The sequence below is a fragment of the Strigops habroptila genome, chromosome 8 (assembly GCF_004027225.2).
Source record: "Strigops habroptila isolate Jane chromosome 8, bStrHab1.2.pri, whole genome shotgun sequence".
In the NCBI taxonomy this organism is placed as follows: domain Eukaryota; kingdom Metazoa; phylum Chordata; class Aves; order Psittaciformes; family Psittacidae; genus Strigops; species Strigops habroptila.
This window is the reverse complement of record NC_044284.2, coordinates 53164100-53191827: the sequence shown is the minus strand read 5'-3', so window position 1 is coordinate 53191827 and position 27728 is coordinate 53164100. Positions and strand designations below refer to the sequence as shown.

At 50.1% G+C, this 27728-nt stretch overlaps 1 protein-coding gene across 1 annotated transcript; it reads left to right on the top strand.

Annotated features, from left to right (window-relative positions):
* The first annotated feature begins 14442 nt into the window (after window positions 1-14442).
* Window positions 14443-26255, top strand: LOC115612069. Its single transcript, XM_030495892.1, has 2 exons — window positions 14443-16130; window positions 25758-26255. Exons 1-2 carry the CDS (start codon window positions 15653-15655, stop codon window positions 25931-25933), a joined length of 654 nt encoding a protein of 217 aa, XP_030351752.1. The 5' UTR covers window positions 14443-15652; the 3' UTR covers window positions 25934-26255.
* Window positions 26256-27728: the final 1473 nt, after the last annotated feature.

The following is a 27728-nucleotide window of genomic DNA, read 5'->3' as shown; positions in this document are numbered from 1 at the left end:
TGATGGATAAACTCCCCTTTCCACACTAAGGCATCTCAATATTTACCACTCCCTACTTCTGGAAGGGCTTTCTTTGGTGTACAGCTTCAATCTCTCTACCTCCTCTTTCCTTCTGTCCCCTCAGGTACTGACAAGAATGTGTTCCCACACATTTCATAGGATAATTTAAGCTGGAAGGATGCTCAGGAGGTCTCTAAGTCCAACCTCCTACCCAAAGGAAGGTCAGCACTGAGGCTGTTCAGGGCTTTGTCCACTCAAGTCTTAAAATCCTCCAAGGACAGGGACTGCACATCCCTTCTGGACACCTGTCCCACTGCTTGACTATCCTCACAGGAGAACTTGTGCCATAGAAGGAGGAGATATCTATATCTATATCTGTATCTGTATCTGATTCTATATCTGTACCTGTATATGTATCTATATCTATATATCTCTATCTCTATCATCTCTATATATCTCTATATAGAGAGAGAGACATATAACCAGTCTGAACCTCTCTTGTTCCAAATGATATCCATTGCTGCTCATTCTCCCACTATGCTCCACTGTGAAGAGCCTGATTTGCCTCCTCCATCGCTTCCTCACCAAAGCCTCCTGAGCATGTTCGCAGCAGCCCGTGCTGCCCACACAGCCCTCCCTTCCTCCCTGGCAGGCGATGGGCCCATCTGCCCCACTCCCACAAGACCAGCTGTTTTTTGGCTTCTTCAGATGCTGTTTCTCAGCCCATTTCTGCTCAGGAGGAGGAAAAGATCACAGAGGAGTCAGTGGCATCACTTTCATGATGTTCCCCTCCCCAGTTGACCCAGCTGAGCAGGGAGAACTCTCTGGGAGACAGCCTGGTAATTATCTCCAATAGTCCTCCATACATCTGATTGACTTCCCTTTGCTTTCATGCCTGACACTTCAAACACCAGGGATGGCAAGGCAGGGGGAGGATTTGGCTAATGGAATGGAATAAGGACTCCAAAAAATATAGCTGCCTCATCTGGAAAGCAGAGCATGTCTCCGCCTCCCCACTGCGCTCAGCCTCCAGGTTATCACCCACATGCCCAGGCTTAACAGCACAGACAGTAATTACTTATAAATAATCAGTTGTGAGAGTGGCAGAGGCAGCACCCATGTCACCCACTGAAAGCCAGCATGGGATATGACCTCAGAAAGTGAAATCCACTCTTGGAAGTTCCTGTTAGGTGTAAGAGGAACCTGACATGTCCTAGGAAAATTGAGCTCATACCTCTGCCATTGACCCCAGGCAGCTCTTTTGACTGGCTTCTGCCTCAGTTTCTCTACCTGTCCTTTCTATTCCACCCATGTTTCATCTGCGAATGGCTTCCACTATGTAGAAAGACAGTATCCAGCATAATAGCCCATAATAGCTCTAGCTACCCAAATAAAACAGGCCTGATTCTGGTCACTGGCAAGTGGCCACAGTACAGCACATCTGAGGGTCTATCCCAAAGCTTTTCTCCTCAGAACTGGGTGGCTACATCCATATTGTCCTATGGGAACAAGTCCTGGCCTGTCTGTCCTTGTAGTTATGCCCAGTCACTGACCAGAAGGGTGTTAACTGGCATGGACCAAAGCAGTGCTAGGGACCATGATAATGACAAGAGAGGATGGACCAATGGGTCCACTGGGTCAGTGACCTGGCTCTCTAGTGTAGACATGGCCAACTTGGCCCCTTTGGGGCAATGTCTACCCTGTGGGCTCAAAGCAAACCCACACAACCCATTCCTTTCTGTCCACACTGTTGAACTGTAGCTCAGGGTTCAGGTATCCAACCTGGGCTTAGGAAAGCATTGTGGCATCCCTATGTTCAGCCTCCCCCATGCCACCTGCAGAGCTTGCTGGGCACCTCTGTGGGGTGGTGGCTGCTCTCCAAGGGAATTCCTGCTCTCACAGGGTTTCTGCCTACAAGATGACATCTGCTGATAGGGCAGAGCCATGCACACCCACATGCTGGCTGGATAATGAAAACAAGAATGCCTCACTCCTGCTGGATGCTGTTTTATCGCCTGGCTTGTGGTTGCTGCCATGAGATTCACTTCCTGTGGAGGCCACCCAGCACTTGTGTTGCAAAAAGGAGAAATGATTGCAGCTCTGGAGCTGCTATGCAGTTGGGAAAGCAGATCAATACATGTTCAGCAAATCAATCACTGTCTTGGGCAAGGGAATTCTAGCTGGAAAAACTCTTCTGCTTCTGCTGGGTCATTAGTAGAGCCCCCTATTCTAAATCAGGGCCTCCATCTAACAACGGTGCTCTGCTTGATTAATGCTGATTAGCCCTGCTTTGCTTGGTGTGCTGATTAAAAAGCAAGGTTCATTTCCCAGGTTTCCTTCCCAATCATATTCCCTAATTTCTTTTGGCACCTCCACAGCCTCTTAATTCTTCAGTCCTCCAAGAAGCTTATCAGACAAGGACAATGCTAAGACACTACCAAAAAAAGGTCAGATATGAATTATATCCAAAGGGAGGCTCTCTCTTGTGTTATGTTACTCCTTATGGTAGTATCTTCACCTTAAAATGTTGCTCATGACAACTTCAAAGGCACATAAAAGCCCATTGTGACTCAAGGCTTCCCTACATACCAGCCTTCTCAGACATATCTGCTTGAATCCCATCAACTGTAGAAGCAAAGGGACCTATATTGCCTCTTCTCCAAATCAGCAGCTAAATTGGAATGACTTTATGGGTTTAGACCAGTGGCCCACCCAGCTTGTTCGGTGGCTGCATAAAAATCAACGGAAACATGGCACATACAAAGTGTTCCTTACCCAGTCTTCCCATTTTGGTGATCTGTGGTTCAAGGGTCTTCATCAGGTGAAGGTCATACTTAGCTCACAGCATTTAACATCCACCAACACTGTCAAATCCCTCATGATCTCAAACCAGCCTCCACGACATCCGGGGGCAACAGGGTGCGCAACACAAGTACTTGCTTGTGTCTATATCAAATCTACTTGTCTGATTGCTTTCAGAAACCCCTAGTTATGAGGGAAGGACAGCAATCCTTCCTATCCAGCTCTGTACTGCCCATGATATGATACGTCTCTGTCATTGCCCCTTTGAGTGCCTCTTGCTCTAGCCAGGGGAGCCCTACCTTCACACAGAACCTATTTTGCAGCTTATTGGAAGTTGTTTCCATAAAAGAACCAGGGCTCAAGAAAACAAAGATCCCATTACTGCCTCTTTCACAATAAGAAAGTGGAAATTCAGAGTATCTTTAAAACACAGCCAAGTAAGTATCAATTTGGCACTGAACGCAACGAGTTAATCTGGCATCTGAATATTCCCTGCTGTTAAATAAGATGAAGACTTGCCTCCTTCAGCTCTTATGTAAATAGAACTCATCTGCGTTGCAGATTTTATTAATTAACTGGCAAATCGAGAAACCCCCAATAGGCTATAATTGAACTTCACATTGATGATAGATGAGGAGACACTTACAGGCCATCCGCTGCATTTGCACAGTCACTCCTGGAGCTGCTGCCATCCCTACCCATCCTCACAACAGAGAGGCTGCCCCATCCTGAGCAAAGTCAAGAAGATCCGAGGGGCAGGTGCCCAAAGCTGATGGGATCCATGGCATACTTGCCTCCTGAAGCACGTTCTGGGTGGTCACATTGCTTTGCAGGGCATTGCCTGTCTGCAGGTCCCAGACCCTCGCAGGAGACAGGCATCAGCTGCTGGACCTTTAACAGGAGTGAGGATGCTCATAGCTTTGAGGGGACTTTCTACCTAATGACCTCTAACATGAAGAGGGGACACTCGTTGGCACCATGGAGAGCTGGGTGGCTCAGATATTCCTGGGGATCCTGGGAAATGTAAGATATCTGGGTACCTAGGGATGGCATAGCCCAGTGAAGATACACCCTATAGAAACACACTCAAAACTAAGACCTAAGGCAAAGCACAGACCAGTCAGATTTATCTGAGCCGCAGTGGTGACACCCTGCTGGGCAACATGGATGGTGACGGGGCAGCCTGTGTGGGGAATAGGCAGCACTAAAGCTCTGCAGGAGCACCATGCTGCCCTTCTCCAGCAAGACAGCACGTGGAAGAACCCAGCGGGAAGGAGATTAAGGCATTATTGATGTAGGGGGAGAATGGATGAATGAAACAACCCCCTGCATGGGTGCTTTGCAGTTCTTGGTGGGGAACTAATTTTGCTTTTATATTGCTAGAGAAACAGCAAGGAGGGAGCGAGGCACCCACCCTCAGAGATGCTGAAGCCTGGGTTCATCTCGGCACAGAGAGGGAAAGTGGCATTTGAAACACTGAGATGTTAGAAGAGTTTCATTATTGCTCTGGATGGCCCCTTCATTAGAGGAAAACATGGTATTTAATGAAGGGGAAAGAAAACAGGAGCTCCCTGCTGCATCCAGAAAGGCACCTCTTTACAGCTTTGCTTCATTCCCCTTATATACGGGAATGAGGGAGGCTGGACCTATCCATCTCCATAGCACCCCATTCCTGGGTCTCATGAGGGGTGCTCCAAGGCTACCCCAAACCAAGATTACCCTGCAGACAGCAACCCCCAAGTGAGTCCCCGCTGGATTCCCCAGCTTTGGGGTACCTCCCCGTGCTCACACACAGGCGGTCAGAGGCTGGCCTTGTATGCTGGCATGGGGTAGTGATGTCTATCCCCTTTCCAACCACACATACCTCAAGTGCTACACACTCAGCAATTTAGTGCCATTCTCTTCTTATCAAGGAGAAACTGAGGCATGGGAGATGTGTTATCCACGCCAGACTTGGCATAAAGTCTGAAGACCATGTTTGATTATAGGGCACAGGGAATACTCTGCCCATGGCTTCCTTGCAAAGTGCCTTCAGATTACCAGAGAAGGACTTGTTTTCTCATGACTTGCTTAACAAACCCAACATGGGATTCACATTCAAGCTAAATTATTCCAATTATTTGCCAAGGCAGATTTACTCTCTCGATCACACCCCACAAAGTTTTCAGCATGGAAGGGCAAAACATCTTTCCTTTCCCTTCCTTCTCTCCTAGTAATTGGGGTTTTTTTAGCAACATGTCAGCAGACTTTGGGAGTAGAACCAGCTCACATTCCCTTTGCTGGGACAACTCTAGCTCTGCTAGGAATTGAGATGAAAGGAAACTTGCTTTCATCCCAGCCTATACAGGCAAGAAGTGGAGCACGAACAGAGGGAAGACAAGCGGAGAAGCAAGCACTATGATTTTATTCTGAGTCTCTGCACCTAAAGAAGTCCTTAATCACCACTCATGACTCATAGCCTTTTCTTTCACTGGGAGCTCCAGACAGGCTAATTTAGCTTCAGAGACTCACAGGCACATTGGCTGGAAGGGACCTCTGGGTGTCTCCAGTTCAACTACTCCTAATTTGCTCCCAGAATTTGCTCAGGATCCCTTGTGACCTGTCCTGTCCCCAGAGCGATGGGCTTTGAAAGTGCCCTGAGGTGAGAAAACATCCTGCAGTAGAGAACATGTTGGAAGGAGGACGAGTAGCTTCAAGCGTTGTCTACTCTCTTTGCTGTGCTCATAAACTCCCCAGCTCACCTTCAGGAAGCCAGTTGTACCAGGGGTTGAACTCTGGGACCTGCGTGGGCCAGGGTTCGTGGGGGACAGGAGGTGGCAGAGATCTATAGCATCTCAGGAGACTGAGTAAAACAAAAGGACAGGGGACATTGCTTGCGGAAAGTGGCGAGGTTTAAGATAAGTTCAGGAGCTGGAAAGAGGCTGTGTGTGTGTGTGAAGGGTGGATAGAGCCACAGACTCAGACTGTCGAACCCAGACACCATCTGACTTTAATCATTTTATTCCTGCTTGATTCTCAGCGGCAGCCAGAAGCTGGACTGAGGTTTGCCTGCAGCCAGGATCTGAATCTGCTGGGAGACCCTTTGCCTGTTCTGCCTGCTTCACCCCAAGAGATACGTGCCTTCATCCTGGGCCTTCATCTGTTACTTAGAAGACTGCAGAGGCCACAGCCCCTTCTCAGCCTCATCGCTGGGGCTTTCCAGTGTCTTCCAAGTGAAGGAGCAAGTTTCCTCTTTATTACATTTCCGGCAAGCATCTCTGCTAATTAAAGATTATGAAATGAATTTACCATTGCTTCAATTAAAATCCATTCACAGCTTAATACCTTCCTCTTTTCCGACGTTATTTATTTATTGAGGGTGGGGAAGGAAGGAACCGTGCTCAGAGTCTCCAGAAGTTCTCTGGTTTTGGAACAGATACGGTTCTGCCTCGTTACATGGAATAGGTCCCTGGAGAATGCAAGCTGATTGCAATCTAATTTATGGCATTCATCAACATATGAATTAATGCTGGGGTCTCAGATATGAGATCTCTCTACTTCCCCCTTCCTCCTCGCACAGGCTCAGCAGCTCAGCTCCACCACCACGCTTTCTTCCGCCCCAGGTCTGCTTCTTTCCTTCATTAAAGAAACAGCCTCGGTTTTAGTTTAAAAAAAAGCTTGTTTATAGCGGATGAACTGGGTATTACCTAGCTTTCTGTGAATTAAAGTCAACTGAAACCAACGAGTATCTAGTCCCTGTTTTGAATAACTTTGGGCTCTGGTGTTCAGCTGCTGTGTGCCTCAGCTTCCCTGTCTGTGACGCAGGGATGCTGTTCCCAGCTTCCTTCTGAAAGCCATGGGGAGGATAAAAATATACTCGTGCTTTGGAGCCCTGCAGTGAAGTTTGCACAAGGCTTTTGTGTGTTTTACTATTGCTCCTCTATGTTGTTCTTGGCTTTGACCTTGGACTGAGCTGAACAAAAGAAAAATCAAACAAAGCCACTTATATTTCAAGTGCATGTTGGACACTTGTTAAAGAAAGCCTAAAACTGCAAAGTCTTCTGGTAGCAGCCATTAACCCATACGGTGACTGGAAGCCCTGGAGCTGTTGACAATGTTATAAATCATCAGCAGTGGTGGATGAAGGGCTGCTTGTCTGCTCTCTGCCTAGAGGTTGGCAGAGACAAAACACGACAGCAAAACAAATCTAAGGCCAGAAAGTCGGTGTGCAGCATGCCCTGGGTCCAGGGAGGTAGGGCTGGGAATAGGCTGAGATGCACAGAAGAGCAGAGTGCATTCAGCTGTTTGAAGGGGAGACTTCTGCTTCATTGACATGAGGAGGCAATAGTTGCATAGAGTAGCAGTGAAGACAGGTATAGTCTAGGATGGGAACTATAGGCCTACGATCTCTGAGCGCTAGGATCAGGCTTCCTTTCCTTGGAAAGGGTCATTCCTTGGGGCATAACTCCACAGTTAGAACTGGTTTTGAGACAGAAATCTTAGTGTCTGTGCTCTCCCACTGGTCGGCTCACATGGTCACCTTCAGCAGGGTCCCATTCTGGACAAAAGGTGTGTATGCAATTTCACTGAAGCTCAGCGTCACCATGAACAGAGGGGCTGCTGCTCCATCTCTCTACCTGTTCTTCCTGACTTGTCTAAATGCGCACGGACCTAGTGGATGTGGCTTAGTTTTTTCTATTCTCTCTGATAAAAGAAATGAAGCATGTAAGCTCATTTTTACACTAATCTATAGAGTGCTCTGTCCATCAAAACCATCAAAGAGTGCTTCAGTGAAGAAGGAAATAGGAAGCTTTCTGTGCTTGATGGTACAGAACAAGATGTGGACTCCTACTGCAGTGAAGAACACTCAAGTTGGATTCACTAGGAAAAGCTATAACCTGAAAATGAAGGACAAGAACTGACTGCATAGCTCCTCACTGATAAGAAACCTCCTTCATCTGTGGCGCAGCAGGTTTAGCCAGAAGAACATGCAATGCAATCAACATTTTGAAAGCCAAGAGCTTTGGTGAGCTGTGGACTGTCTCATGTAACATTAGTGGACATCTAATGTGTTCATAGCAGTAAAGTGCAGGAGTCAAAGGACTAAATCTCTGTGTGGTTAACAGCCTACGCAACAAAATCATCCCCTGTTCATTACGAATGTCACCTTTAGTCTTAATTCAGCCTTCTCCTGGGGTTTCAGCTCCTAGAAGGGAACATTCCCCTGGCTGAATTACTCTCTGGTAATATAGGGCAGGCAGATTGGAAAATACGACATGCAGCACTTTCATCACAACATAAAAAGATGGAAGGGCTGCAATCACACCTCTGGCTGCAGGTGGGTTAAAAGAGGTTTCCTTACTTGTTAAATACATAAATACAACTTTTGCTAGTTCTGCTCCGGAGTTTATCCTATCCCAAAGTAATCAAGCGTTTTGCTGCCACTGCCAATCACAACTGTCTGCTCCTGACAAGAGAAGCGTTGTTGCTAGATTTGGAGCACCACAGGGTGTTGGAGGCAATGTCCCTGCTGAGACGCAGTAGAGCTCAGGCCAGGCTGGAGCTCCTTCATGCTCCTGTCACTCAGTCCAGGGCTCCTGCAGATCATCAGGAGTTGGCTCATCTTGCCTGACCTGAATGGGGAAATGGGGTGATGTGATGCTACCATCCAATTCAACCTTCTAGTCCAGAAGGGCTGTGTCCACATCTTTCCTCCATTCCGGCACCCACACACCTCTAGCATCTGGATGTTCTCATCTGTGATCCATCATTTGCACACATTGGAGCACAGGAAAGGGGGTGTGACCCACTTTCATTGAGGACACTGCATATGCTGGTGCCCACTAGAAGACAAACACAGACTAACATTAAAGCCCTCCTCTACCATCAGCTTCTTTAATGTGAGCATGTCTGGAGTGGCAGAGACAGCCAGGACATGTCTCCAGGGATTGGTTTCCCACTTGTTCCGACTCAAGCAGGCAACAGTGTAGGGATCAGGCATGCAGTTCAGTGTGTGATGCAGAGTTGAATGAGTGCCTGGGAAATAGCAGGTAAGTGTTAAGAAAGGTGGTGGGGAAAGGGCACAGCTGGAGCACAATCTGCAATGCAGAAGAGAGCACTGCATCACCTCTCCAATGCTGTGGCAGATTAATCAGGAGTCACAGAGAGTATTTGTAACCTGCCTGGCAACCCAGCTGCATTTCACATGCTCAACCCTACTCAGCTCTTCCTCCACACCTGAAATACCAGCATGGCTTTACAGGTGCCGTGCTACAAGCAGGTTCTGCTCTGGGAGGAGAAAACACTGGAGCAAAGACATTGCGAGGGATAGAGAGCAGAGCTACACACTCCTGTGTGTGTCTGTAGGGGAATGAGAACTGGCATTTGTGGGGGTCTAGATTTCTGTACTTCTAGCTGCAATGGGAAAAGTATTTCAGGGACGCAGGAAAGTTTTCTTACTTGCCTTGCTCGATTTCTTTATCTGGATAAAGGATAAGCCTATATTTCACAACTTCTTGCCATGCAGGAAGGTTGGCATTTAAAGTTTCCTCTTGGAGCCCAAGCATTAGCACTGGACAGACATTGGTGGACGGACCCCGCAGTCCTGCGCTTTCAAACTCTCTAAAGATCATTCCTCTACAGACACACACAGGAATATGTAGCTCTGCTGTGTGTCCCTTGCAAAGTCTTTGCTCAAGGACCTGCTTCTAGCATGACACCTGTAAAGTCATGCTGGTGTTTCAGGTGTGTAGGAAGAGCTGAGTAGGGCTGAGTGTCTGAAATGCAGCTGGTTGCCAGTTTCTTCTATATTTTGGCTGAAAGAAACAGCTGGTGACTTTCTTATTTTCACTCTACATATCCACCTTAGAGGATGGAGAAGATAGAAAATGTCGAGACTGCCAGCTTCTCCTTCCAGATCTCTTTGAGAGGCTTTGGGAGGTGTTGGATGCCAACAGCCTGGCTCACCTTCTCGCTGGATTTCAGGATAGCAAAGCTTTGAGTGGAGGAGGAACATGTATACATGAAAAATACATCAGTATTTTTCCACCTGTTAGGATGAAGCTTTCCTGTTCTTCTTTGCCCATATGTATCAAATTTACCCATAGATAACACCTGCAAATAATTTTCAGCTGTTTTTACCCATTCTGTGGCCAAGCAGTGCTTTCTAGGGATGCAAACAGAACATGTAATTCACTCTTCCCACCTCACCTCCACTGCAATTAGTCCTGTTGGCCTGGGTTTGTTTACTTGGGAAATACTCTCCTTTCTTTCACGCAGCAAGGTTTTCATGCTGGATATTTTTGTGCATGCCTTCAGCCTCTCAAATCCATCGAACAAGCCAAGCTGCCCACAAAACAGTGCCACACATAGAGTTAAAACCTCGCTTTGTTTACCAGAGACAGCAGATAGGGAAGTGTCTTCCTAGGCATTGCACTTAACATGGCAAGTTCATGATGTTATTTATTATTATAATCTGGACTTCTTCAGCTTTGGGAGCATGAATAATACAGTATCAAAAAAAACACATTTTGTTAAAAGGTGTTTTTATATATAGATAGATAAAGATAGCTCGCTCTGATTCATCTGCTAAAAACTGCTGCTGTTCCTTATTTGTTTGGGGTTTTTTCACGCAGAAATCGCTGGGCAAGAGGAATGCCAGGAATGGCAATCCAGGATAAGCCTATATCTTGTTGCACAGGAAGATTGCTGCCAAAGCTTTGGTACAGGTCTGGAATTTGCTTGGAAATGAAGTTGCTGCTTGGGGTGTAGTTCATCAGCAGTGCACAGCCAGGCAGGGAGGCAGGGAAGAGCATCTGGCCCATCCAGGGATGAATGAAGGTCAGCATGCCTCATCCGTGGGAAGGCTGCAGAGACTGGGACATGAGCGGCGCGGCCCCCACGAGCTGGTGTCTGGATATGAATGTGGATGTCACCCTGCAGAGCTAGAATTGGAATGGTTTGAAGAAGTCCTGTAAAAACTGTTTTACCTTGTTCTAAATGAGGTCATAAATCTTTGTGCTTCTTATTCTGCTGAAGATGTGCAGCGGCATCTTTGGTGGGGATTCAGGGTATGGTGTCAGCAGCCAGCACAGAAGAGAGACACAAAAAATCCTTAAGACTGAAAAATTATCTTTGGCCAGACAAATGTCTTGCTCAATAGTATGGATGGACATTGCTGCTGGAGCTGCGCCTCCTGATTATATTCTTGGCCAACTTCTGGATAGCTCTCGGCCAGGGTGAGACATAAAGGCCTCCCATGCCATGACACATTTCACAGTGATAAACTACACTGCTCTCCACCACTACAGCTCAGCTTGTGCTTCACAGTTGTTGCCACATCCGCAGCCTCCATATTCCTTATGTGCCACAAAGGAGGCCACGCAGCCAGCAATGGAGCTGGGAGCAGGGTCAGATCTCCAGCCATGGCGTAGTCCCTCGGCTTTAGGACAACCTCAGGCTTTACCTGCTGTAGAAACCCTGGGATCTGCTCCCAGTCACGGACAAGAAATCAGACTCTGCTCAGGGCATCACTTGTGATATGTCAGAGTGGATTTTCAGCCCTGCATGGACACCAGCATTAGTCAGTTTGATCCTGCCTCTGTGGAATAAAACACCAGTGCTTTGACTGTAATTACACAGAGAGTAAGTCATAAAATAAAAAGGAAACAGCTGAAACAAACACTCAACATCCATCCTGAAGAACAAGATCTTTCTTGACCCACTAAAACATTATTTGTTCTTGTTCCCAGGAGCCAAAACACCGCTCTTCTGCATGAGCTATGTGTCTCATTGGATATGTGTGTATCCCTAAATTTAATTTGTCCAGTTGCATTAGGACAAACAGCTAATTCCAAAATTCATTTTGCTCCCATAATCAACCTCTCTGCCAAATGGCATTTGGGTGGAATTGTGGAGATTGTGATTTTTATTTAAAGTGATTTACTGAAATCATTAGCACTGTTCCCAAAGAGAAATCCATGGCAATCATTTTAATCTTCCCCCCCATCTCAGCAAATGCAAACATTTTTTTAATAACAGAGAGTATGAAATATATTAAAATCCACACTTTTATATTTATCCATGCTCTCTCCCTCTGCAATGGGATGGATACTGTAGTCGTGGAAATAAAGCCTCCCTTTCAGATGAGAGATGCAGAGTGTCTAATGAACAATTAAGCATCTATTTAGTCGCTTTGAATTGGTATGGGTGTTAATGAAAAAGAAAGAGGCCACCTTTACTGTCACTGCAGGGAAACGCAAAAGGTGGAGGGGTATATTTTGGCATTACCCTAAGCCTCTTTAATGAATTCAGCGCCTGCAGCAGACCTCAGAGCTCCCCCAAGCGCTTTTCCAGCCTCTTCTCAGAAGCGCTCAGTGGAGGTCTAGGAAACCGAGGGGGGCTGCCCGCCATCCTACTGGAGCTGCTGTCACCAGCTGTCCCCAGGCAAGCAGAGACCTGCTGAATGATGCCTTGCTTCATCCTCCGATGTGCTGATTCACAGCCACGCGTCTCCCAAAGAGCCGGGTGTGAAGTGTGGGAGACAGAGCTGTGCCAGATGTGCTGCAAGCTCCTGGCCATGGGGAGCAGGACAGGGACCACCAGCATCCATACTGCCAAGGCACTGTGAGCAGGTATCTGTGTGTCCCAGCTTTCAAGGATGCACAAAGGCAGAGAACCCCTGACAGCCCCAGCAACAGCCGAGCACCACGGCTCCTTTGGCTGGCACTTGCAAAGCAGTGGGGAGGGGAACGTGTCAGCCAGGTCTCTGTATGTTCTTCCTTTGGGTTTAGATGAGAAAAAACCTGTTTGCTGATGGTACCTCAGGAAGGAAAGGGCCTTTGTCACCATGGATTTGTCGACGGGGAAGCTGTCTGCCACTTGCAACCCTGTTCAGTCATTCATTCAGCTGTTCCTCGCTACCTATGAGTTCCTCTGTTTGAGGTGGTTTTACCCATATCACATGGGGCAGAGAACCTGACCCAGCTCCCCAGGGACTTTAACCCATGTCTGATTAAAGCACTTAAAGGTGGTGACTGCCTCAGGACCTCCAGAGCCACAGCATCCCCTTTTGCCCTCAGTTCCTCTGATTGACCTCCCCATTCACACACACCTTTGCAAATACTTTGCCCCACATCACTCAGCTCCATCCCCTCCTGGAATAAAGGGGCACAGTGTGGTGGGAGCACATCTGGGGTGGTCGCACCCAGAGCCAGCCACAGGGATGGCTCAGCCTGGACCAGATGCTCTCCCTTTCCCTCTGGTTGATGCACTGGTGCCATGGCAACTGCTAACACCAAACAGCTGCAATGATAATACAGCTTCAGAGCAGCTTCAGTCCCCAAGGACCAGTGGGCATGTTCCAGGGGTTGTCATCTCCTCCTGGGGACCCCAGCCAAAGAATGTGTCTCTGGAGCAGGGCAAAGCCAGACTGCACTGTGCTACCCCTGCATAGAGCCCAAAACCCACCTAGCATTGAAAAGTTCTTATAAAAAAATCAATCTTGTCACATTTTCCCTCTTGGAAAGATAAAATCTGGCATGGCAGGACTCAGAGGCTGAGAGAGGAGCTGTTTGCCCTTAGTTTCTGACTCCTGCCCTGGCCCTCAAAACATCCCATCTTCATGCTTTGGAGGCAGAGAAGCAGCTCCAACCCCAAGCATCAGGACACTGGGGCAATGGGACATCATGACATGTCCCATTGCAGGATATGTCTCCATGCAGCTGCCCAGATGTGTTTCTGCAACCAGTCACAGCTCTGCTGCTTGTGAGAAGAAGTTTTTGGATTCTGCAAAATGGTCCTAGGGGACAGAAATCACTGTGACCTGTTCCATGCACACTCCAAGGGAGGCAGAGGAGCTTTTCTTTGCTTCTGGTCTGTACAATCTGTCCATCGCCTACCTGAGCCCTCGTGATTTCATTGTAAGGGAGAGATGTTCCCATTTCATTCTATACCCTTCCAACCCCCAGGCAGCTGCCTGGATTGCTGCTGGTAACACACACACACGAAGTTAATCTTTTGCCATTATTTCTCAGAAGCTCCATCTGGCTGCATTCAGGCCTGATCTGGTGATTTCCTTGCCTTCATGACAGCTATTTCATACGTGGGGAAGCTACCCAAAATAAAGAAAGAAGGATGTGAAAAATGGAGCTGTGATTTATTTTCAACTCCAAATATAGAAAGACAATTTCCCCCTCTCTAGGAAAGACAATTTGCCCCTCTCTAAGATTTCTTCTTCCTCCTCTTTAAATAAGTCCCAGTACCTTCAAACCAAGCCAGCAACCCAGTGAAATCCCATTGCCAAGTTGGATGAAATGTGTTTGTAGGGAACCTGGACCAGTTTAAAACCATCATCAAGGTGACCAGGGACAGGCTGGCTCTTACTAGCTCTCTATATAGAGAGCTACCCAGGGTGGGGAGATGGCAAGGGAGCACAGCACCAAATCCTGCAGGCTTTCTGCAAATCAGGCATCCCGCTGATGCCAAAAACTTGGCTGGGGCGGGGAGCGGGGGGGACAGGGCTGTGTGGAGCATCGCTCCCCTGGGATGCTGGCGGTGGGATTGATGATGTCCGCCTTCCTCCCCGCAGCGCCTGCGATCTGATTTCTCCCTGCCGGCAGCACAGCTCCCAGACAAAGGCTGTGCCGAGCACCCGCGGGCGGGCTGGACCCGGGGGTCGTGTCTGGAGGGGACACCAGATCCGTCCTCAGCGCTGCTTGAGCCTGTGCTGCCGCTGGGACGCGCCGGCTGCGCTCCCCATGCACACGCGTGTACCCACACGCACGCTCCGGCTGCTCCCCACCTTCCCCTCCACCGCTCCGGGAAGATCCAGCGGGCGGATCAAGGCACGTCTTGTGGAATCAAAAGGATTAACTCCGCGGGGAGCAGCCGCCGGCTTCACAGCGCTCTTGGGAGTTGCGGAGCCAGCCCTTCGGTGGTGGATAATCCCCCTCGCTGCTGGCAGCCGGAGCGGCTGCGAAGAGCGAGCAGGGCTGTAGGGTGAAGGGACAGGAGAGGAAGAGGACGAGGAGAAGTGTACGTACACACACGCTCACGGATGCACGCACACCCGGCAGACAGCAGGCAGCGGCACCGGAGCGGTTGCTGTTTGCGGGGAGGTCTGTAAGGAGCCGAGCGCTGGGTAAAACAAGCTGGAGCATCAGGAGAGCTGATCTGTTCGCATGCAAAAGTCCTCAAGGTAAAACCTGAGAGCGGCCACTCGTCATCTGGGCTGCCCTTTGGAGGCACCGGGCTCGCTGCTGTTGTGGGCATCGTCTCTGGCTATGGGTTTGTTCTTAAAGGAATCGATCAGGAGGTGCCGGCAAAAGAAGTTGCTGAGAGCGCGGCTGGCGCGGCTGGGAGCTGCGTGCTGCCGGCTCCCACACGCACTGTGAGCAGCTGAACTTTGTGGGGTTTGAACATACATTTCTCCTCTGCGGACACTTCAGGCAGCGCTACAGGAGAGGAGAGGCACGGCACCGCACACCTTGCGCCTACTGGTACCCAAACTGAGCCTGGGGCACAGCAAAGGGGGATTTCTGTCTCTCCAAGGACCATCACCTGTGAAAAGGAGCTGGAGAAGGGTGATTCATCTTTCTTTTCCAGATGACTGAAAATACCTACAGGATCCTGTCTCTCCAGTTTTCATCAGTGAGTAGCATCTGGGGGAGATGGCTGAGGGACAAAAATGGTATCGCTCAAAATCATTCTAGCACCTACTTTTTCCCAAGGAACTTCATGCCCATAGGGGTTTGCTGCGGGCATTTCCAGGGGTGAGGACCGACATCCACAGATGCATCCCTACTGGATCATGTAAGAATTTGCAAATGAGAAACCCACCCCAGCAAGACCTTCTCTGCCCAGTTTGCAGTACATGGTTTGGTGTAAGCACGGCAATTCTCGCCTCTTTCTTTCCCTTTTAAATATCTTGGGCTTGGAGACCTCTTTCGTCATTGCAATTATGATTATTTGCAACATCAGTGCCATCAAAGATTGGAGCACTTTCCTCTCCCAGATCCTTCCCAGCGTTAACAAGACTCTGAACTTGGTACAGCAAGTGGAAGCCACCACCAGCTCGGTGGTAAGTGTCCTGCAGGACCCTGAGCAGGACAACTACCTGTCCAACAGCCAGTCCATGAATTCCAGCAACTTCACGGCTGGCCTGGACCACTTGTTCCAGTACTCGTACTCAGACAATGACCAGCTTTACAAGGAGTACAAGCCCCCTCCTCGAGACGCCATTCCTCTGCCCAAGGCTGTCCTCTACCTTCTCATGGCAGCCCTGGTGGTGGTGGCAGTGGCGTATGCCATCGTCGGGCATCTCATCAAGGACCTCATTCATGACTTTATAGGTGAGTGCAGGCATCACGCGCTGTGTGCATGTGGTCAAAAAGAGCCTAGGGCAGAGCCTGGCGATGCTGGCTGGTCATTCTCCTTTGATTTGGTGGGGTTTAGACCAAACCTTAACCCTTTCACATTTACAAGAGTGTTAGTTTATCTGATGTGCTGGGTTCTTCAAACTGAGCTGTGTGTTGATGAGCTTCCCAGAGAAAATCTTTGGGTTCAGCTCCCTTCCTAAAGAGATGAGGCTTGTGTGTGTTTGTGTAAATGTGGGTGTGCAGAAGTTGGTGCTGCCAAACAACTGTAAAATCCATGGGCCAGTTTCAACTGAGCTTGGATTAGAGGTCTCCAAAATGAAAAGTTTCATGTTGACAGATACCTGAGCACAGGAGAACAACCTGCTAGTGCATTGTGAAAGAAAAGCTGCCATATGAGCCCAACCCCTGACCAGACACCAGAGAATCCACAAACTCCCAGGAAACACAGCGCAGCAGTCTGGCTCCCTTGTACAGCACCTAGCACAACCATTACAGCCTGTGCAACAAATCTGAACATTGATAGCCCAAAGACTGCATGTTTTTATGGGATTTGGCTTCCCGGCTCTTCATTCCATCCTGTTGCTGATGAAAGAGGTCCCCTGTCATTGAAGACAAAAGCGCAAACACTCTGCTGGTGGCAGCCACTGTGGGCAGGCAGAGGTGCAGGCAGAGGTGTTGGCTGCTTACAGCAAGCCCTTGGTGGCACTCTTGCTGTTTGCCCATAATTTGTCAGGCTGCGAATGTCAGGCTGCCCATAATTTGTCAGGGGAGTGCGAATGTTCCCAATTCCCTTCTGAATATGTGGTAAGTTTTGGCCTCTACAGCCAGCTTGAGATGTCCTTTTTGGGGGACAGGGCCCTGCTGCAGGGAGCAGGTGGCAGTTTTCCAGCTTGGATGGGGGGCCAGGAGGGATCCACAGATGGATTTAAGCTCCTGGCTCCTGTAGATGTATATACACCCCCCCTACACCTCCCCATTGAAAGCTCTGAGGAGCAATGTCTTCTGCTGGGGGGCAGGGCTAAAATCCCTTTGCACAGCCCTTGCTCTGAGCCTGCCCCCCAGCCAGGGATGCAGCCCTGCAGGCTTCATCTCTGCAGTGGGAGGGAGATCACACTCATGTAGAGCAAAATACACGTGTTCCTTCATGATTCCCCTTTATTTCCGTGCTCCTGGGATGCAGGAGATAGATACACACCAGCCAAAACTCTGACCACTGCCTGCAAGGCAGGCAGCACCCATGCCTTGCTGATGGGAGGACAAGCCAAGTCCCTTGGGCAGGGGGTCATGACCGGGCAGGGGCCAGCAGATACGGGACATAGGTATTTGGGAAGGCGGGATTTAGGACAAGAAAGGTCGAACCTCCTGGCAGGGAGCAGTGCTTGGGGTCTCCTCTGAGGCTCAGCCAGGAAAAGAGCAGGGAGCTGCTGCTGAGGAGTCTTTCTTTGCCCCAGCTAGAAGGGAATGGTTATCATCTTAAAGTGTTAAATATAACACTTAATCATCAGCTTGCTGGGGCTGTAACATCTCCCAGCTCTGCCACTCATCTGATTTAGCGTTGCCTTCCCAACAAAGGGACAGCACCCAAAATTATACACACTCCTGCCCTGAGATACTCAAAGGACTAGGTCAGGCCAGGTTAGAACCCCCCCCGAGTCATAGTGCCCCCATGGAGCAGACAACCCTGCCCTGATTACTGGGGTGCCTGGTGCAGGAGAGCATGGATGTGAGTGCTCAAAAACACCCCTTGGGTGAGTACTGCAAAACAGGGCCAAAATCCACACAAATGTCATGCCCTTCCAAGCAGGCAGAGAGGCTGAAGCTGCAGTCGGAGGCACTCGTGCCCATGCCATGCACAGCAACAACACTCCCTGGTGACCTTGGGCACCTTTTGATTTGCCTCTGTGTGGGACGATGTCAGCAGGGTATCCTTTCCCTAGCAAAGCCACAAAGGGACACAAAGGGACTGCCACAACCTTTCGCAGCACCATAGCCATCCCCAGTGGGAAAGTCTACCCACTTTTTGCCACTTTGGAGAAGCCCTTTCCCAGCCGAACACCCTCGCTGAGCACAGAGCATGCTCTCTGCCCTGGTGGAGGTGACATCTCGCTGAGTTAGGGTCAGAAATCCAGATGTGAGCTTCTGCCGCATCCAGACAGAGAAGAAGGCATTTACCAAACTCCAGCAGCACCCCTCAGTGCCGAAGGCTGCCTCTGGCTCATCCTATTTAGCACTCCAGGCCTGTCTTCACACCATTTACGTGCTTAAAATGAGCCAGTCCTTGGAGGAAAGCAGACAAGACCATGTTTGTTAACACTGCCAAGAAACAGCCCTTAAAGAGAAGGTTCTATTTGAATGAGTTTGCATAAAATTACTTCAGGGACAGGACAGAGGGACCAAGGGATAGTAAATAAGAAACTGGTCTATTAGCTGCCTTAACACAATGCCTGAATTTATATACTCAGCAGCAGCTCCAACTTCCACTATCAGAGTTCCTGCACTAATCATATTTAGAAGGATACAGAGAGATGGAAATACGATGCCAAAGGGCTGGAGCCTGTTTGGGGGAGATTAAAGTGTGAATAGCTAATCACTACTTTAAACAGTCACTCGGAGACTTCAAGGATGATTTCGACTCCTCACCAACAGCTTGTAGGACACCACTGGGGCAGTCAAAGCGTCACCAGCTCCATGCACCAAGAGGGACCCAGTTGCTGGGCTCAGTTCAGGATGGCAAAGAGGCTCTCGGGATGCTGCTGAGCTCTTCCCCTGTGAAATCTGAACAGGTATTTGAGACACTGACACCTCTTGCAGCTGCTTCTTAAAATTCAATTAGAGCTTGTCCAGACATCCCTGGGGAGAGACGAACACTACTGTGATGCCCAGTTTGGTAGGGAGGAGCAGGAAATGGGAAGCTGCATCAGAGGAGACGGAAAGGTGTATTATTTGAGAGGATGAAGGAAGAGATCCCCTCCAGCCAGGGTGAGGATCCTGCTTGTCCTCATCCCCCTGGATAGGGATAAGAGGCCTCTGAAAAAGGCCCTCTTCAGCTTTTCCTGGAGACACTTGGCCAAGGAGAGCCTGATTTCTCTCTGGTTTCTGATTTCCCACTTGCTCTGAGCCGACAAAGTCTCATGTTTGCGCCTTTTCCAAAACTCATCAGACATCTCTGCCTGGGGATGGATGCGAGCCCCCCGAGGTGGGAGGAGAAAGCTCTGCGTGAGCGCAGTTTAAACCCGGCTACCACTTAAGACAAATTGGGTCGAAGCATTTGGAAAGCGGCTTAACTGGGGAGCGCTGGAGAACTGCCAGAGACGGCGCTGCGGAGAAGTGCCGGCTTGGCAAATGACAAGCCTGTCACCAACGCACGGAGAGCCTAATTACTGCAATCCTTGGGAAACAGCCCGCCCTCCCTCCTCCGTCCCCAGCAGTTCACTGCATATTGCCCTTATTGAAACACACAAAAAAAGGAGGAAAAAGGGAAAAAAACCCAAAAGTTTGACTGGAAACAAAGCTGTTGCCATGGGGACTGCAGCGCGTGTGGTCCCCGGGAAAGCATCTCACTGCCTGCACGGAACCACTCAGGTCTGCGTGGGAGCAGAAGCTTTGCGGAGAGACCTTTGCTGGTGCCACCCAGTTCAGGCGAGGTTTCCTCTGAGCTGCTGATCTCCGGAGGAGACCTCGAGGAAGCTTTTCCTTTGGGACCCAAGATGGGGTACGGCAGGGCAGGCTCACTGATGCTGGTGGGACTGTGCTGGTTGATGGCTTCAGGGCAACTCAAAACCCTAAGCCATACTTGGAGCAGGGTCTTTCATTTCTTTGCCCTTTTGACCCACCAGCTGTATTTTTATTTTTCAGCCTTATCTCCACCTGCCACATTTCAGGCTTCTTTAGGAAATGGTCTCCTTGAACAAAGAAACTGTGCATGAATGTGGCGTTGCTGAAAATAGCTGCTGGGTGATCCTGCACGGGCTCGGGATCCACTTTTAATTGCTCCACACAGAACCACAGGGCTCTTAGGATAATTCCGCCTATGGCAGGGATTGCAAATTGAGTCTCAGGCCCATCAGAGAGGACTTACATCTTCTCTTTCGGCTATGGCTTGACTATGATTCATTTGCCCCCCAAAGTTGTGGGAAAAGAAGGCTGCGTCAGGTTCCCTTCTTTTTCCCATCTGAGTGCTAACCCACTCCTGGCACTAACCCCCTCCCTCAGTTTGCCTTTGGGTGCATAGAGGTGCACTGCAGCTCTTTAGGCACTGTCTAGGGGTGCTGATGTCTAGCATGGCTGCTGTAGGATGGCTTCCAGGGAGTTAATTCCCACTCCCAGCTACTATAATAACAGACAGATGCCCCATCGCCACATCCATCCTGGCATCACTACAGCTGCAGGCTGCTGCTGTCAGCCAGACAAGCGGTCACAGTGGTCTGGCCCTGACAAAAGCAGGCAGCAGTAGCCCCGCTCCAGGACAACTGCTTCTGCAGCCAAACCTTTGAAGCACAAAGCCTGAGCAGTGGGATTGCTCCCAGCACATGCTGCCAGGGATCGACCAAGTCTGCCCTCAGGGATGCGCCATCCCACAGTGGCGTTTCCATGTCTGCCATCCCTGGTCCAGTGATGGGCTGTGCCAGGTCCCTGATGCAAGGACTGTGCCTCTCCACTCCCCTTCAAGTGCTGGTCTTTTTGCGCTGAGACCAAGCACAGCTCCTCACTCTCTGGCCGTCTTTGCCTCCATGGGCTGGAGGATGCAGAGAGCAAAGAACCACCCCAGGAGCATCCCTGCCTCCCATGTACCACACCTGAGTCACCACCTCTCTGAGACCTGCTCTCCAGAGCAGCAACACTGCCCAGGGATGTGACTAGGATCAAATGCAGGCTTGGTCCAGGGTTGTACTGGTGCAGAAGAGCTATTTTTAAGAGAATATCATAATTAATTGAATGCCTTTTCCATGTCACCCTCCTTCCCCTTCATGCCAGGTGACAGCTCTGCAGAGGGACAATGTCCTTACCTGTCCATCAGCAAAGCAGCATGCTCATGTTGCTTGGTGTGTAGGGCAGTTTTGACTTGGACAGCATGGCTAACCTAGGAAATTTCTGCAAAACAGGGAGGGAAGAACAGACACCAACAGCAAGTTAATTCAGAAAGACATTGAACCTGGGGGAAAAGGGGACTTCTTGATAACAAATTGCTACTGCCAGAGGCAGACAGAGATTTTCCAGCAGAACAAACCTTGGAGATATCTGCTGATTTTGCTAATGAATAAGCAGAGTCTGTCGTGCAAATGAGACAGATACAATGTCCAGCTGTGACTGCAAAGGAACATGAGTCACAAGAGGGATATCCTTGAAGTTGTGTCCATCACGAACGCCTTGGCCAGAGCTGGTCCTGCCTTGCTGCAGAGCACAAGGCAATTGCTGGGTCAGGACCTGTTTCAAAGGAAGAGGTGCTCCTGCTGCTGGGAAAAAGGCTTTTTTAGCAGCTGTTTTCACACCCAGCTCCATTTAAAGCAAATAAAACTAGAGCACGAGTTCAGTTGTTCATCTAACATGTTTCCCCTTCCGTTGTTTGTTTCCATCTCTGCAGGGAGTGTGAATGTCTCACTGTGTTGCATTTAAATTTCAGCTCTTTCTCCCACCTCCCTCTGCTCTTCTGTTAGGGACATCTCTTTTCCAGTGGCTGAAGTGTCTCTTAGTCATCCCACCCTGTCACCAGTGGATGCAGGGGACCTGGCCATCCCACTGGGATAAGTCTGCGCGTGAAGCATCCCTGTGCCCCTGTGGACACAGGCAGGAAGGAGGCTGCTCCCTGCATTGTAAGGGGTTTCTGAGTGAGGACCATCCCTCATGGTGCTGGTATGAGGAGGGGTAAAACATGCTGTGAAATCTGGGAAGCCCTGAACAGTGTTTTTCTGCCCCTAAAAACACAGCACATCCTAAGGATCCTGCTTCCAGGGATGCGGCCAAAGACTCAGGCAGAGCCAGGAAGGTGCAGGGGCACTTTGTGCCACATCACTCGGCTATTTAGGGAGAGATTCTATTCCACAACTCCTGATGTACCCAGCCTACCCTATCTCCTCTCCCCAGCTGCTTTGGATCAATCACTCCATATCGATCTCACCCCATCTCAGCACTTTCCACCTCGCCTTTCGCCCTGCAAGACCTCAGCAGGCACGCTGAGCCTCAGCAGCTCCCGGCGAGCGGGGAGAGGTGTCTCTGCATTAGATGCTGCTCTCCCAGCCTGGCTGAGAAAGTCACTTTGTCTCTCTCCTTTATGTGAAGCATGACTCCTTGTGGCTGGAGCCTTTGTGAACACGAATGTTGACTCCTCCAAAAGAGGATTTCGTTTTCCTCTCAGTGACAACTGTGTCCATCTTCTGTTGCTCATGCAGACTCCCTGCCAGATGTAAGGGATAGAGAGAGAAATCCCTGTCACGATGCTAAAGGCTTCAGCTATCTTGAGAGGGTTATCACCACCCCTTGGCTCCCAACCCCTCACTACTCTCCATTACCTGATTACTCCCCTCACAGGGCTCATTATCGAGGTTTCTAGCACGTGCTTGTGTGTGACGTAAAGTTGTGCATCACACCCCCTGCAAAGATCCTTCCACATCAGAGCAAGGTTTAATCTCATGGGCCCAAAGATGTGCAAATCTCCTTTCTCCCCCCATTCATCCCTCCCCAGATATCCCATGGGAGACCTTGGTTCCTCTACCACAGGCTGAGAGGAGCTGGAGGGAGAAGCTGGGGAGGAGCATATTGAGGGTGCTGACAGTTTTATGGCTGTTCCTCCAGGGTCTTGCTGGCAGGAGATCCTCCACCAGCTCCATGGGGCCTCACTCCCCTCTTCCACACATGGCAACACGCTGAAGTTACAGGCCATAAATGGCCACAAATAACGTGTAATTGTGTAATTACTTCACTCCTTACTTACACAGTCAAATCATAAAGGCATCGCAGTAAATACCCTCTAATGACAGCCTAATTACATCTTCCTGCAGATTACTGGGTAATTAGATCCAGCAGGCTCCAGAAATAATTCCCAGGGAAGCAGCGGTTCGGATTAGCGTGTACAATCCAGCCCGTTCTTACCCAGGAATTAGACTGTGGCAGCCTCACACGAGCCACCTTCCCCAGGCACCCTGTTACCCTTTGGTAACAACACACCATGACCCTTTTCCTATGGACATGGCTTTTGCTGAGCCCCCCATTGCTCTCCGAAAACACCCATCCTCTGCGTTTCTGCCTTTACAACAGTACCACAGCGCTGTGCACAGCTCTGTCTTCTTCTGTTGCCTGCAAATGCCCCCAAGTGATCATTGCTTGGCCACCAAATGCCACCTCCCCTTGCTCACAGGCACGCAAAGCTGTGCTCTTTGCTTACCATTGCGTGCAGCAACCCTCATGCAATGGGTCCCGGGATATTTGGGTACCCATCACCTCTTTTCCTACAGCATATTCTCCTTCTTCCCCACCAGACCAGCCCCTGCTCCCACTGGAGTTTTATGGCTGACGTCAAGGAAAGCAAGCTGAGAACTTTAATAGTATTTGTAGGAGGCAATCTTGTTATTGTCTTCCGGATCCTCCTCATGGCAAGCGTCTGCGTGTGAGCCTAGGAGGTCTTAGGGGCAGGAGAGGGGGGTGTCCAACCAGCATGGACCCAGCCCAGGCTGCCAGGAAGCAGTTTGTTTGGCTTCGGTTTAAATCCAGTAAATCCAAGCAAAATGGAGGCTATAAAGGGAAAAAGATGTAAATGAGCCTTCCGGGCTTGGCTGCTTTCCTCAGGGAAGGGTTGTGATGGAGAGCCCAGGCTCTGGTGGGGATTGTGGACCATGCGAGTAAAAGCTAAATGCCCCAGTTGGGACTTGGGGCAGATCCAGAGCTCCCCAAAAGCCTTTGGACCACACCTTTGATGAGTTCTCCAATCGCTCTTGGCAGCACCATGGTAGCTGTGGGGACTGTGGAGGTTCTTCTGCTGCCCTTCCGCTCACACAACCAGCAGATCTCAATGCCACGGTGGTGGAGGTGAACAAAAAAGGAAAGAGAAGACATAAACAGCCACTCTCTGGACACATCGCATGTGCCCAGCATGGTGGAAGCCTTCTCCTCCTTGGAACCTGCACCAGTTTCCAGACAGCCCACACCAGCAGTGGGGTACAACACCCCCCTTTTCTCTGCCTGGTCCCCATGGCAGGGCTAGACACCCACCCTGGCTCCACAGCATGAACATCACCCCGAAAGCCATGCCCTATGCTCTTGGGAACGGTGTGGTCAAATGGATCCAGGATGGAGAAAAATGACAAAACTTTGGGTGTTTCTTCAAAAAAGAAGCTTTAGGGCTTTCAAAAAAGCCCCAGCATTAACCTACAGTGCACATACCAAGCACAGGTAGGATCACAGGTCATTCCCATCTCTCTTATAATGCCTGCAGCAATGTCTGGACACCATTAGTGACCCAAAAAAGTTAGATCTTCCTCTCCCTCCACGCCTGGAGTCCCACTCTGGCATTTGCCATCATTCAGCCTTGGTTTGGCTGCAAAGTTTTTTTCCACAGCCCATGAAAAAGGCAGTGTCTCACTGCGATTGCATTTCTCTGGCCCTGCTCTGCCAGGCAGCCTGTGTCTTCCTCCAAAGAGCTGCAACTGAAATGCCCCATGGGGACAGAAAATGTCACAAAGGAGAGAAATGTTATTTCTTGAGAGGGATCCATTGGTGAATAAGTGGACTCCCTCAGAAACAACTAAACCAGGCTGGACTTTCATCTGCCTCCTGATACCCATCTCTGCTTTGTTTTGGGAACAGGGCGGAAGCAGAGAGGTCCTGATGCTCCATTGCCCACCACTGTCAGATAGACTTGCCTAGCTTTGGTTTGCTCATTGCTGGTGTGTCTCCATCATGGCTGGGCATGGCCTCTCACTGCCCAAACAACCAGTTTAAATAATAGATATCTGGGAAGCAGAACACCACAGAGCCACAGTCCTTTGTGCTGCAAGGGATGTCTTGGTCATACCACATTCCAGCAATGACCACTGTATTTTGGAGTGGGATCAGCCACCCCCAGCGCTGTGAGAGTAGCTGGATCAGCTCAGCACCACGTCCTCGTGCTCTGGTGGTCTGCCAGAAGCACAGCCCCAAAGCTGCCCATGGAGGGATTGAAGCCCTGGTGTGGCTGTGATGTACTCCTGTGGCAGATAAGCTGTCCCCAGCCATGCCTCCAGCCCCTTTTGGATGTCAAACAGTTATTTAATCATTCCCTCTGTTTCTGACAGCAAAAACCTGCTGTGGGGAATATATTGCCAGAGAGCCCAGATGCACACTTCGCTTCAGAGGCACTTCATTTTCATTTTTGGGATTAGCAGTGTGATTTCATTTGCCTAAGCCAGGAGGGCTTCCAGAAACAAGCAGCCTGAAAACCAGCCTAGAGCTGGGAAGGGCAGAGATCCCAGTGCCAAGGGATCCAAGGGGGCTGAAGGGGCAGGGGTGACCTGCTAAATACCCAGAGTGAGGGGCAGGATGTAGTGGGAGGCAGTGATTTCCCAGCCAGCTTTGACTCTGGGAACAGCCAGACGTAACCAGCAGCTTGTTTTGTGCTTTTCCCTCCTCCAGACTGGATCTTTGGCCCCAGCCCGGATGACAACAGCAACAAGAGCGACGTCAACTGCATCAGCAACAGCGTCAATGAGATGAGTGAGATGCCCGAGGTGCCACGGCGCCGGGACCGCCAGCCCCAGGACGTGGTCATCACCATTGGCGAGACCTGCCACTTGCCACAACAGACGTGATGGGCACGGTGGCTGGGCCAGGTGGGATGGAGCAGCAGGAATGGAGTGGAGGGATGGAGCAGCAAGAAGATGCAGTGGGACTGCAGCAGCCGCCATGCAGGACCGGGCAGCGAGAGGAAGGGAAGGGCAGAGCTGGCACCACAGAGCAAAGCCCTTCTCACCCTGGTTTTGCCAGCCTCTAAGGACTTTGCTGGGGTGGGTGGCATTCCCCTTCTCCCGGGCTCGTCAGTCCTGCCCTGATGTCTGCCCATGGGTTCACGACCTCCCTTTCTTCCCTGTGAATAGCAAAAAAGAAAGGCAAATGCAAAATACACCCACCAAACAAAGCTCGCAAGAGGAATGAGCCAGAGAGGAGCCGGGCGGTCCTTTGGTGTGCGGCTGCCCTGCAGCACAGGGATGGGTAGTGAAAAGGGCAAAGGAGACAAAGAGGCTGCATGAGAAATATGGGTATCTGTTTCTGGGGACAGACCCAGGACACAGCAGACAGCTGTGGGCTGCAGCATGAGCTGAGGGCTGCAGAAAGACACTGGAAGGTCAGTACGAGCCAAAACCGACCCAGTTCATTGATGACCTCTGCAGGCCATCACTCCTCCCCTTAGTTTTGCAGCTCTGCTGGGTGCCTTCCTCTTCCTTGCCAGGGCACTGCCACACAGAACTGCCCTTCTCTCTTCTTCCCACTTCTCTCTGCCCAAAGGCATCCTTTCCATTGCTAACTCCAGGTGGATCCTCACTTCCCCTTTTTAAAGGGGCTCGGGGGAAGCAGGTGAGATGGGGGGCAAGCTCCCAGACCAAGTGGGAAAAGGAGCATCCTGATGCTTAGAATTGGTATTCTAAGGCCAGTTCTCGCCCTGCTTCAGGTTTTGAACCAGGATCCATCATTCCTCTGTATAGCAGAGCACAGGCACCAGGGCCAACCTCATTCCTTGGTCCCAGTGCCTCTTCCTTATGAAGACCCCTTTGATCTCCACATATTTCCTAAACTTAATAAAAGGCTATAATGCTGGCCCAGAGATCTGATCCCAGGAAAAGCCAAGTGGTCAGGACTTCTGCCTCTGCATTCAGGGAGCCGAGCACTGCCTTTCCCAGCCTGAGGTACACAGTGCACCCCTAACAGCAGGAGCCAGAGCATCATTTTCCCCTTCTGAATGCAGTTAGGGGAAAATGAATGTATTTTCAACCTCCTACTCTGATGGCTTTTAATGAGAGCCATTACCAGCAGTCCCACGCTGGGGCTTTGTCTGCTTTGCAGCAAGCAAGGGCAGTAGCTACAGTACCGCAAACCATCCCTCAGTAATTAACCATTTCCAATCAGACACTCCATTGCTCTAACCATCATTCTTCTCCTATTTGTTTTTTTGGCCCTGGGTTTGTAATGCCACGTCCTGCAGTGCGGCTGTCAAGGAAAAGCCAGGCAGCAATGCCACAGTGGCATGGGGGGATGCTGGGGTGTGATCCTGGGTCTGTCAGTGATGGAGACGTCTGTGTGCTGGGGAAACTGGGAAGGTCCAGATTCCTGGGGGACAGGAGCTTGTACAGGGTGGGAGGGCTGGTTTCCTTGCTTCCCTGCTCTTTCAACACATAGAGGCTGGGCATTGGGGTGACTCAGATGTCCCCAGCCACTGCTGGGCGGGAGTGAGGCCATGTGTCCAGCATTGGCACTGCTCTCAAAGGGACTGGTCCCTGCTATGGGGACATGCCACTCACCGGGCACAACTGGTCCCCTCACAGCTGCAGGCAACAGCCCCAGCAGCTCATCTGCACTGAGGATCCATCATCCAGCTGGTGGAAATGAGGC